This window comes from Xenopus tropicalis, chromosome 8, assembly GCF_000004195.4.
Source record: "Xenopus tropicalis strain Nigerian chromosome 8, UCB_Xtro_10.0, whole genome shotgun sequence".
Taxonomy (NCBI): domain Eukaryota; kingdom Metazoa; phylum Chordata; class Amphibia; order Anura; family Pipidae; genus Xenopus; species Xenopus tropicalis.
In genome coordinates, this window is record NC_030684.2 from 22622402 (window position 1) to 22635410 (window position 13009).

General features: G+C 44.6%; 1 protein-coding gene across 3 annotated transcripts; it reads right to left on the minus strand.

The window, feature by feature from the left end:
* Positions 1-5267: 5267 nt before the first annotated feature.
* set (SET nuclear proto-oncogene) lies at positions 5268-12490 on the minus strand. Of its 3 annotated transcripts, NM_203710.1 has the most exon segments (9): positions 6286-6618; positions 7189-7348; positions 7432-7602; positions 7846-7959; positions 8044-8147; positions 9631-9773; positions 10267-10324; positions 12029-12214; positions 12292-12440. In NM_203710.1, coding segments are annotated over 8 exon segments (825 nt in total). In that variant the 5' UTR covers positions 12102-12214; positions 12292-12440; the 3' UTR covers positions 6286-6616.
* Positions 12491-13009: the final 519 nt, after the last annotated feature.

Consider the following 13009-nt stretch of genomic DNA (forward strand, 5'->3'; position numbering starts at 1 on the left):
CCACCGATTCCGATGATTCCCAGAGTACTTCAGAAAATAAGGATGGATCAAGCAGATGTCATTCTAATAGCCCCCTTCTGGCCCAAGAGAAGCTGGTTTGCACTATTGATGAGAATGTCCAGATGGAGATTTTGGGTTCTTCCCCAGTTTCCTTCCTTGTTGACCCAGGGGTCTCTATGTTGTCAGGATCTTGCGAGGCTTCAGCTTACAGCTTGGAGACTGACAGGTCCATTCTTAAGGTGGCCATACACGAGGCGATTTCGCTCGTTGTGCGATGAACGATTATATCGACAAACGATCGTATGGCGATCGAGTTCCCATACGATATGCCATCCACGGGCAACGATAATTCGGGAAAGATTTTGTCGCATCATTATCGTAAAATACCTACGATCGTACATCTACGTACGATCAATGTCGTTGCTGGCAATCGTGACATGCGCAGAGAACAATCGTTGAAAGACAAATGTCTGACACTCACACCAACTGGCAGATTTTATCGTTAAACGACCAAAATTTTTAAACCTGGCCGATCGATTTTGGGGACGATAATGTCGGCTCGTTTAGTGGGCCGACGATCGTTCGTACACCACCAACTATACGATAACTTAACGATAGCATCGGATCGTTCGGGAATCGGTCGTTTGTAAGTAAAAAATCGGTCCGTGTATGGCCACCTTAACAGAGCAAGACTTATCTCCTGAAGTAGTTGACATCCTCATCCATTCCAGGAAGCAGTCTACCAATGGTATTTACTCCAGAATTTGGAGAAGATTCAGAAGCTGGTGTCGTTGATCATCAGATTATTCAAAAACAACCACCTATCAAATCGATACTGAAATTCCTTCAAGAAGGTTTTTCCAAGGGGCTTGCTGTCAACACAATCAAGGTTCAGATTTCTGCACTGTCGGCCCTCTTAGACAGACCTCTCTCTTCGGTACCCCTGGTCAAGAGATTTCTGAAAGCCATATCTAAGATTCGTCCTAAAGTTCTCTACCCTTGTCCCACATGGGACCTTTCTTTGGTTTTGAAGAAACTTTGTGAGTCGCCTTATGAACCTCTTCAGGATTGTACTATAAAATTTCTCTCCATTAAAGCTCTCTTTCTAGTGGCTATTACATCTGCTAGACGTATTGGAGAACTTCAAGACCTCTCATCTAAAGAACCGTACATCTCTTTTTTGCCAGATAGAGTGGTGTTAAGAACTCTGCCTAATTTTAGACCTAAGGTGTCTACAACTGATAACATAAATCGGGAGATTGTGCTTCCCTATGTTAGTCAAGGATCTCAGGATCATGATAGTCAGCTTGTTCTGCTGGATGTCGGTAGAATTCTAAAGGCTTACCTTGAACAAACAAAATCATTCAGGAAAGAGGAGAATCTATTTCTCAGTTTTGCAGGGAAACAAAAGGGGCTGAAAGCTTCTAGACCCTCTATTGCCTGATGGATCCGGGAGACTATCCAGATGGCGTATATTAAAGATGGTTTTATTCCTCCATTCAAGATAAAAGCTCATTCCACAAGGAAAGTCTCAACCTCCTGGGCAGAGATGGCCGGAGTGTCCATAGACAACATTTGCCGTGCAGCTACCTGGAGCAATCCCAATACTTTTGTTCAGCATTATAGGGTGGACATCTTAGCCTCTCAGGAAGCTTCCTTTGGCAGTAGCATAATCCAGAGGGCAGTGTAACCTTAGACCCAGCCTAAACTACTCGTTAGTTCTCATGGTTGCTGCCACAAGGGGACGTAAGGGAAGAAGTAAATTTATACTTACCGTAATTTACATTTCCCTTAGTCCCTGCGGCCGCAAGAATTACCCTCCCATTAAAGTTTGGTTAAAGCATTTTTGTCTTTGTTACTTTTTAAATACACTAATGAAGGCTGGAAGGGAACTCCTACTTATAGGTGGTTTTTTTTTCCTTTTATTTTTAACTTTTTATGCTTGTCCTACCTGACAGGGGAACGAAATAATCTCATGGTTGCTGCCGCAGGGACTAAGGGAAATGTAAATTACGGTAAGTATAAATTTACTTCATTTGTATTGCACTGCTGCACATAATTATTTGAACACCTGAGAAAATCAGTGTTAATATTTGGTACAGAAGCCTTTGTTTGCAATTACAGAGGTCAAACGTTTCCTGTAGTTCTTGACCAGGTTTGCACACACTGCAACAGGGATTTTGGCCCACTCCTCCACACAGTTCTCCTCTAGATCTGTCAGGTTTCGGGGCTGTCCCTGAGCAACACAGAGTTTCAGCTCCCTCCAAAGATTTTCTATTTGATTTAGGTCTGGAGTCTGGCTAGGCCACTCCTGAACCTTGATATGCCTCTTACGGAGCCACTCCTTGGTTATCCTGGCTGTGTGCTTCGGGTCATTGTCATGTTGGAAGACCCAGACACGACCCATCTTCAATGCTCTGACTGAGGGAAGGAGGTTGTTGCTCAAAATCTCACAATACATGGCCCCATTCATCCTCTCCTTAATACAGTGCAGTCGTCCTGTCCCCTTCGCAGAAAAGCACCCCCAAAGCATGATGTTTCAACCCCCATGCTTCACAGTCGGGATGGTGTTCTTGGGATGCAACTCATCCTTATTTTTCCTCCAAACACGGAGAGTTAAGTTTAGACCAAAAAGTTCTATTTTGGTCTCATCTGACCACATGACTTTCTCCCATGCCTCCTCTGGATCATCCAGATGGTCATTGGCAAACTTCTGACAGGCCTGGACATGTAATGACTTGAGCAGGGGAACCTTCTATGCAATGCATGATTTGAAACCATGAAGGCGTAGTTTTCTACTGACAGTGACCTTTGAAACTGTGGTCCCAGCTCTCTTCATGTCATTGACCAGCTCCTCCCTTGTAGTTCTGGGCTGATTCCTCACCTTTCTTATCATCAGTGATACCCCACAAGGTGAAATCTTGCATGGAGCCCCAGTCCTAGGGAGACTGACAGTCGTCTTTAGCCTCTTCCATTTTCTAACAATTGCTCCAACAGTTGATCTGTTTTCACCAAGCTGCTTGGCAATTGCCCCGTAGCCCTTTCCAGCCTTGTGGAGGTCCACAATTTTGTCTCTGGTTTCTTTTGTGACAGCTCTTTGGTCTTGCCCATGGTAGTAGTTGGAGTCTGACTGTGGGGTGGACATGTGTCTTTAAAGAGTTCAGACAGGTGCTACTAATTTAGATTAATGAGTGGAGTAGAGGTGGACTTTTTAAAGACAGAGTAACAGGTCTTTGAGAGACAGAATTCTTGCTGATTGTGTTCAAATACTTATGTGCAGCAGTGCAATACAAAAGATACAAATACATTCTTTAAAAATCATACAATGTGATTTCCTGTCTCTCACAGTGGGAATGCACCTACAATGTGAATTTCAGACCCCTCCATGATTTCTAAGTTGGAGAACTTGCAAAATCGCAGGGTGTTCAAATACTTATGTTCCTCGCAGTAGTTCAGTTGTGGTAGTGGGGTTTCCTCCTTTATACATGCATTAAGTGGGGTTTCCTCCTTTATACATGCCCCCCGCTTATTATGCACTTGGAAACACACCTTACCTTGCTTGCCCCTCCCCCTCAATTTTGGTGCCTGCCTCTTCAATGGCAACACCACTGACCCAAATATCTCCTCACTGCACTTCACAATAGAAACTGCATTGAAGGTGATACCCAGGCACATTTTGCCTTTAGGCGGCTGCTCACCACACCCACCCTACATTACAAAAGCCAATGGCCATAAAGAATGCAGCCCTGTTGTATAAAGCACTAGTTAACTGTGGGTTCCCTAGGGAAAGCCGCCACTTTCTTTGTGCTCATTAGGTAGGGGCTTTGAGTAGATGCAAGCGGCAGCCAATCATAATCTGACTCATAAAAGGGATACAATGAGCAGATCTGTGAATTTGGGGGACCAGGCTTTCCTTTAGCACTATATGTGGGCCTGGCTTTGTGCATGGGGGGGGCATTATTGTGCTGAAATAGAAGAGTCTTCCTCCCCAACCTGTTCCACAAGGTAGGAAGCACAGAATTGTCTAATATCATTGTACCCTGTAACCAGGGGCCCGACCCATCCAAAACACACACTTACTGCCCCATGCTGAACAATTCTTTCCGTGATCTGCCACATCCAAAAACAGCCTAGAATCCAGTGATCCTCCATAGGAGGGCATTGAGGTGTTTGGATAACGTTGCCCACAGAATTAAAAACTTACAGCCAAAACAATGGAGACACAGGGGGGGGGGGCATAAACATCAGATTTCCCTGCTTTCAAAAACCTCAGTGTCAGTTTGACTACAGACATCACTAGAAGCTTATTTTGCCCTTAAAAGGGGAACTATACCCCCAGAATGAATCCTTAACCAACAAATAACTTATATTAAGTGACCTATTAAAGTATCTTACCAAACTGGAATATATAGATATGTAAATATTGCACTTTTACATCCTTTCTCTTGATGCACCATTTAGTGATGGGCTGGGTGCTCCCTCAGAGATCACATGACCAGAAATACCACACCTTCCCATAACAAAAAGTAGTGTGGAAGCAAAAGACAGAACTCTGTCCATTCATTGACCGATGGGGCCTAGCATGTATGTGTGCCTTGGCTTGTTTGTGTGCACTGTAAATCCTATGATCCCAAGGGGTGGCATATACTAGTAAAAAAAAGTCTGAAAATGGTTTATTTGGATGAAGCAGGGTTTTAAATATTAGCTTGGTTTAAGCAATATATCTTGAGACCTACATTGTTTGGGGGTATAGTTTTCCCACATGATATGGTTATAAGCTAAGCGTAAGTATCTGAGGGTGGGGCAAACATATCTATTATCTTTTCTAGGTGTTTAAAGAATACAGAACAACCCCATCTCTCCTTCCCCTTTAAAACAGCCCCTCCATACCTAGCCAAGACCAACAAGGAAAGGCACACACCCCAGGAGCCAATTAGTGGAAGCTGGGTCCTGAGTTTCCCATGCCACAACAGGAATCCCATGTGATGCACTGGCATTTGGCAGGAGCCAACTGAACTAAGATGCACTGCATTCTTTAGCCAGGTACAGAGACTATGTTGTGGTTGGAGACCAGGCACTTTATGGGGGAGGTTCCATGCCCTTTACCTACAGCAACAATAGTAGGAGCAGACCAAATGACTGTGGGGGTCCCAACGGGGACAATTAGGTATATTTCAGTTTACTGTGCAAAAAGTACAGGGAGGGGCCCTTGCAATACTTTGCACTGAATGCCTCCCCGAGAATACAAGATTCAAGAGAATAGTACATACAGGTCACACCAATTACTTTATTTGTAGTGTTGATTGACAGGCATAAATCTGACAGCAAAGATGTAGATTGATAACAGACTATGAATCAGATTAAGTGCCGACTATCACTGTTGCCAAGCAAAGGTACAAAAACTCCCACAAAAACCTCCATGTTGCATGGAGAAGAGATGTTGGCTGTGCAAGATGCCAGGTCAACAGCCATGCCCCAAACCACTGCCAGGCTAAGTTTTCGAGGTTACTACAAAATGCCCTGTATCAAAAAACATTAAATATAGTCTGAACCATCACAAACAAAATCTGCATGAAATTCTGGAAACGTAAAAAGGTAAAGGGGGGGAGGGGTTTGGTTCGGGAGGTAGCGTTTGAGTGAAAAACAGCAGTCCCTTTGTGTACACATTTAGTTTTATTGTAACAAAGCAACTTGTACACTTTTAACGTTTAAAACTGAGCATTTTTCCTTTCCAGAAAAAAAAAGAACCTAAATAAAAAAAAAAAACTGAGAATGTCTGTTTCCAATATTATCCAGCAGGGTCCCATGAGGTCCCTGCAGGTTGTCGGGCCTGAAAGCCTTTATAAGGAGGTTTCTTTTGCCTTTTTATTTTAAAAGTGTCTTAACCTGCATGGATGTCCTGTTAAACATCACAAACATGCCAAAGAGAAAAAGCCATGTTTCCAAAATGCCCAACCTAGCCCACCCCGACCTCCCTGTTGTCACTGAAAACCCTCCCACTGACTTCTAGCCCACCCCCCACAGTATTTTTTTTTGTACTTTTTATTCATTTTTTAAACAAGAAAAAAAAAGTTAGACCGATACATGGTGGTAAATGCTATCTGTCCGTATTCACATGGAAACAGTGTAACCTCAGAGCCCAATATACAGAGAAGGGAGAGGGGAAATGGGTAAAACAAAATATAAGAGTGGGATTGCTATGCACTAATCACACAGTTCGACATTCCACAGCCTCCACCAGAGATGGCAGCCAGGGTAAGCTGTGCCCCACAGACAACATGGATGTTACAAAGTTTAAAGTTTATTGTTGGAGACGAGAAGTATGGACTTGGGGGGGAAAATAAAATGGTTAGAGATTTCCACTGCGTTTTACTCAGTTCTTACCCCTCCCCAAGGGGGGGGGGGAGGAAAAAAAAAAAAAAAAAGGATTCATGAACCATGGTATGGAGAGGGGAAAAGGACCAAGAGAACAAGGCGACTGAGCACACGAAATAAAAAGAAAAAAAAAACTGAAATTATATATACGACAGCATCTTGCTCCCAGGGGCTGGATAAAAAAAAAGGAAAAGGGTGGAATCCAAACAATGAGATCACTTAATCATCTTCACCTTCGTCTTCCTGCAACAAATAGAATAGTAATGGTAAGCAACCATGAAACCATAGCTATATATTCATCTTCCGCCCTTCATTACAACAGGGACTGCCTGTAGTACAACAAAACCCTATGAGACGACCAACCCAACGCACAGCAAAAGCTGCGAAAAGTGAAGGTTACACTAAAGGTGTCATTAATGTAACTACTGCGCTGAGACACAGATGGGGAGAGACATTACTGTAAGTCAATTCTCCAGAGGAACAAGCCAGGGATAAACTTGCTACCTGAAGTGATTTGTGGCTCTGTACTGACTAACTGGGTCTGAGCTTTAAGCCAGAGATACAGCCAAGAAAATAGCGCAGCAAAATGTGAGCAACACGCCTACCATCGTCTCCTTGGCTGTCACACTGTTCCAAAAGCAGTTTTGGGGTGACACTTGGTTTCATTAAAGCAACAGGAATATCTAGGCACTTCCCTACCAGCTAAAAACCAATGAATACTTATGAGCTTAAGTATGGGGAACCTGAAACCAACATGACAGATGCCCAATAGCAAGATTCTCTGCATGCATAATAAGTGATGATTTTACGTACATACCTCCGCTTCTTCTCCCTCTTCATCTTCGTCATCATCGTCCTCTCCTTCACCCTCATCTTCATCACCCTCCTCATCGATATCTTCCAGTCCCTCCTCTTCCTCGTCATCATCATCCTCTTCCTCACCCTCTGCTTCTTCATCTTCCATATCGGGGACCTTGAGAAAAAAAAAATCAGAAGATTAATCATTCCAAAATACAAGCACTGTAGGTTTTATTATAGTTATTCTTTCCTCCTCACCAGGTAGTACTGCAGTGGGTTTGGCCAGATGTCATCCTTAATAACCTCTCCAAGTTCATCAGCCCCTGCGTCAGAATGATCTGTGAACCAAGTGAAAAAGCTTTCTGGCTCTTCATGTTGCCTCTTCCTGCTAGCTTTGTTCTGTGTCTGGCTGGAACGCTTTGTTAAATCCTAATAAAACAAATAAATTCAGCTATTAACACAATTTCAATTTTTGATTAGAAACCAACATTCAAAATTCTTGAGTATCTTGCTGCCATCTATACAGCCAAAACAGATGTCACTATTACAGGATTAACAGTATGCCCTGGCTGAGAGGCAGGGGACCATGCTGTTAATGCGCATATACAGAAAAAGAATGCTCCCCGAAAACTAGGTGCTATATTTTATTTCAGAATTTATTTTTAATCTTACCTTCCCTGCTTTCCATTTTATCTCAGTTGACTTTGAAGATGGGTCTCCACTTTCATTCAAGTGGAATTCTTTAGAGAGAACTTTGTTTTCGAAGTAGGGATTTTCATCAAAATACTAGAGCGGGAAAAACAGTTTTACCAATAAGCACACGAGTTTCTGACAAAAAGGCAGCGTGTTGGTCTAGTTTTGAATACTCACAAAATCTATTCTGTAACCCGATTTTATGTCTTCAAACTCTGTAACCTCCACCCGAGTCAGATAGTGAAGTGCTTCTTCATCTTCCTCACCCAGTAATGCTGATACTGCAAAAAATAAAATAGACTCACCAATATGCAGAGGAATTAGACCAAAGGTTTAACCTTACAAAACTAAACATTGAAAAAACTACTATGGTCACAATCACTTCCTTCTGATTGTTCTGTCAATCCCCACCAACCTTTTGCCTCACAAGAGTAAGCATAAGGGCTATGGCACAAAGTATTTGGTTGGCACTACAGAATTAGCAAGATGCTATATGCACCACAGCGCTAAACATTTAGTACATTTATATAGAGCGCTGACAATTAGCAAAAGTATGTAGTAGCTCTTGTAACATGTCAAACTGTAGTAGCCACTTCTAATTGTTAACTTTGTCTACCATTTAAAATGGCAGAGAAAATTCTTTACACGTTTCCTGCATATGCAAACTACTAGTGCCCTGTGAACATAATCCAACCTTCTCGTGCCCCTCCTCATTAGCCATCCATCTCATTTGCAGAATGGAGTCTCAATTGAGAGAATTAAAGTGCTACATTGAAGCTATGTAAGAATACATAGACACCAGCCTGACTAAATGAGAGAATGAGGTACTGGCCTGGGGAGCCATGCCAAAAGTTGAAAGCAGCCTCAAGAATAGCCACCAATAACATTAAGTTGCCAAGACGAAGTCAGTATTTATATGTTGCATAATTATAATTCAATGGAATGGCAAAACTGCAAATAGTTATGTGAAATCTGTGTGTTTTAACTGCTTATACCAACTGTGGTACAGTAATAATGGTGCAATGTAAACAGCTTCTTTAAACTGTCTTGATTCTGGAATGCAATGAAAAGCAACCACCACCTGCCCCTCATTTACAAGTAAACAGGCCAATCTATTACAGACCTGAAAGAATGAAGACATTTACAGTAACATTCACACAGCAAGTCACTATTGCAATCTGTTACACTCCATCTGCTCTGATACAAAAGTGATTACCATAAGTAGCAACATCTAACATTTAGTGTTGGGGTGCCAAGCTCACAAGACAAGGTATAAGGGTGGGAATTACAAGAAATATATATATATATATACTTTGAAGGCCCCCCAATCCCCTTCAACAGGAACTGGGTAAAAAGTCTAACTTTGATATAGCTCCTACACAAGTCAATTTGCAGTAAAGGGTGAATAGTGTCATTATGATGCTGCAGAAAAAAACTGCCTAATAAGCCTGTGTAGCAAAACTCCATATCCAGTGTCACAGGACTCTAGCAAAATACATAGTGATGCAATGTGTTCGGTTTAAACATTTATTGAAAATAAACTTATGCCTTTAAAGAACAGAAACCACCACATTAACTATGCATCAAACAAAAAATTGCATGTAAGTGAGAGCGACTTAAAAACTACTGCATAAACACTATCAAACTGCTAGAGTAAATTATAAAACAAAAAATGCAACAAGGTTCAGACACAACTGACCATACGGTTGGGAACTATGTACAATACACTATTACAGTACAAAAAAGTGGATTAGGAAAACCAACCTTGTGGGTGATTGACAAATGTTGTAACCCAGAAGTTAGGGATTTTGGCGATCAACTCTGACCTCTTCTGGAAAAATGGCTGACGAAGTTTGTTGTATTTCTGTTCTACTTTCAATATTTCTTCGCTTGCCTGTTCGTTCAGTCTAAGGAAACAAAGGTGATGCTATTGAAAAAAAACCAAGCAGCAATCTGTAACATGGACATTCATAAACAGGCAGGATGCTACAAAACCCTCTAAAAGAATTCCACAGAAATTAGACTTGCAGGGCTATACACTTCCAACAAGGGCTTAATTGGATAGCACTGATCTTTGATGTAGATGCCAAAAAAAGTGCCAGGAGCTGAACTATATAGCCTGCATAATCAGGTAGTGAAGCTGACAGGAGCACGTGGCCCGAGACTCTGGCATTACTGAATGAGGATGTGGTTTCCTTTCACTTTGCAGACATGCTACTACGAGGAAACACTAGGCCTTATAAACAGCTAGCTGTAGCAATGTACTGCAGTAGCCCAGTAAACACATGATTCAAAAGCAACAAAACTGCGACAATGGTATAAAAGGTCAACGGGACAGATCAGCACATCAATGGTAGATAGACGTTTAAGGAAATGACATGCTAATGTTTAGTCTCTTACCTGTCTATTTCATTTTGTACTTCGTCAATATGCTCAATGGCTTCCTGTTGCTCTTTTTCTAAAAGATAAAACAAAATCAACATTTAAGACCTACAAACTTTGCAAGATTCCAATTTTCTTCATTTGCCATTGAACTTTGAGTTATACCCCATTTGTGGATTAAGAACAGGTGGATGCAGCCCCATTACAGCTGGATGCAAAGTGTACGCTATTCGGTACATGTATGGTACATTGACTAGGTTACCGATATTGCAAAGGCTTTTGATATTAGTTCTCTAAATCGTCTGATAGGGGCAAAATTCCTATTGTTTCTACCCCCTTATGTAACAATTCAACCCAAAAGGTTAGTGGAGGGCACAAACCAATGGTCGCAGGAAAGATAGTCATTGTAAAGTGTATGGCCACCTTAACCGGCACGCTGGGTAGCCTAGTAAAGCCCCAGGCTGCAGGCCAACAGCCAATTCCTTCACTGCAAACCAACATGCCAAGGGAATGATGCAGAGAGCTTCTTAGCAACAGCAGGGCATGAAGTTGTGTTGCCCCTATGCCATAAAGCAGCCTTATTAATAAGTGATTGCAGAAAGGATGCAACACATGTGCAGGAAACCAAGTAGTCCTTAAACTTAAGTCCTCTCTAGTTCAAGTACATGTACAGAACTGATTGAACATAGCAACGGTTGCCCCCATTGCCGTTTACCCCTTTTCAGTGCTAGCTGCAGAGTGGCTTGGTAGCACATTTATTAAACAACTCGCTTTACCCAATCATTTAAACACGACCAGGAAGCACAACCAACAACACTAAACCCCGCAAAGGATTCCACTGGAAAGGATAAAATTAAGAGAATATCCAGGACAGTATAGGTAACGCTTCAATTAGCCCACAAGGTTCTTGTTAGAGCTAAACTGTCTAAAGATTTGTCTCGGTGAAGTTGTAGCTCATCACCTGTAGGGATACTGGGAGCTGAACATGTAAGAGGTGGAGATGTTGGGGTTAATAAAGCCACAACAGTCCCTCTATGCAGATAATTCAGGGGCATATAGAGAAGCCTTGGCCACATGATAGAAGTGGAAAGAACTCGGAAGCCTATAGTTGCAAGCAGGTCACCTTTGCCCTTTAGCATCACAGCATAAACATTATGGCGGGTAAACAGAAGACATGTGAGAGCCCACCCTAATCATTTGCAGCTTGGGGGGCATAAATCCACAGCAGCTGTCGGGCCCTACGGCACAGCCAGAAGGGAATGGGGGTTTTACCCTGTTTAGCCTGTGGGTGCCAACGTTTGCTAGACTGGAGTTCCAATCGATGCAAAGTGTGCGGGAGATGCAGTCGCGCAAGAGCCAAGGTTACAGGGCCCCCACGTGCTGGGGAAGATGAGAGGGCTCCGTGCGGGGCCTACCCATCGGCCTCCGGGGAACGGATAGCGGCGCTGAGCTTTCTACTCCTCCCCGAACTCTCCCGCTCATACCCCCGCGGCCCTGCGGCCTGCGCCATGCGGATCGGAAACATCATGGCGGAACAGGACAATGAGCCACCGGGCTTCCTGCGCAACGCGGGGCCGCCCAGCCCCCCTTCTGGGCTCTGTATAGCCTCAACCCAAGGGCCCCACTAGCCGTATCCATAGGGGCATTCTCCGAGGCAGGGCGGGCGGGCTTCGTCTCCCCTTGTGCGCGGCCTGCATAGCGCGCCTTCCGCCGCGGAAAATGGCGCTGGTGCCGAGGCCTCGTCCTCCCCGCCTCCCCTTTCTCTCTCCCGCTACCTTACCTGAGGTCTCGTCCGCTCCGTCGTGGTTGGAGTTCACCTCCTTTTTACTGACTTTGGCCGCCGGCGCCGACATGTTGTGTGTGTGAGAAGCGGTGAGAGCGCAAGGCGGGGGGGGGAGGGAGTGCAGGCTCAGGCCTGGCTGGAAGGGGAGGGGGAAACACAGAGAGAGGAAGCTGCTTCGGTGTGAGGCGGCCGCTTCTGGGAAGGGGGACGGAACGCCCTGGGAATTTCCCCTCCTTCCTACGGCGGGAGCTATGCGTGTGTGTTTGCCGGGTGCCGAGCTGAGAGGGAGAAAGGGGAAAGTAGAAGAAGGCGCAATGGCCGCTGCTGTGTGTGAGGGAAGATCTCGCTCCCGTGCGTGTGTGAGAGAGAAAAAGGAAGGAGGGGGCGGGGGGACGCGCTCGGCACCAACCCGCGCTCCCGCTCTTGGTAAAAGCCAGGCGGAACCACCTCCTTTCAGCCAGGCGGGGAGAAAGGGGCAGAGCCAAGGCGTGTCCGCAAAGGGCACATCGCTCAGGGCCGCACCCACTTCTCTCCCTCCTCTTCGCGAAGGAAGGAGGGCGCATTAAAGTGGGCGGCAGCACAGCTGAAGCCGCGCCCAATTTTCTCAGTCCCCTATTAAGGGAGGGCGGGTCGATCTTATTGTGGGGGAGGGGTTGGAAGTCGGCGGGAATGACGTAGGGCGCAAGGGAAAGCCAAGGAGGTGATAGGCGGACTGGAAGGCCGGGCTGCGGCGCGTCATGCCGTCACATGTGGGCGGCAGGTTCGACTGCTTTTTTGTGAGCGCGCTGAGTTCCCGCCGCATGCTAGTAAGAGGAAGGGAGAATGGCTACTCCTCCCACTGCCGCTGTCAGCTTAACCAGCTCGGTGCCACACACAAGTGAATGTAGTATGGCATGGGCGCCTTCAACATGTGGCGGGGCTGTGACGTTGAGGGGTATGATGCTAAGGTGGCTGGTGAGACTGGTTCACCAAGTGAGG

Bases quoted from the DNA above. Each gene is read 5' to 3' on its own strand.
- set (XM_012968151.3), bottom strand. From the start codon at position 12,101: ATGTCGGCGCCGGCGGCCAAAGTCAGTAAAAAGGAGGTGAACTCCAAC. The intron at 9,774-10,266 runs GTAAGAGACTAA...TTGTTTCCTTAG, and splicing joins GTACAAAATGAAATAGACAG to ACTGAACGAACAGGCAAGCG. The intron at 6,619-7,192 runs GTATGTACGTAA...TATTTGTTGCAG, and splicing joins AAGAGGGAGAAGAAGCGGAG to GAAGACGAAGGTGAAGATGA.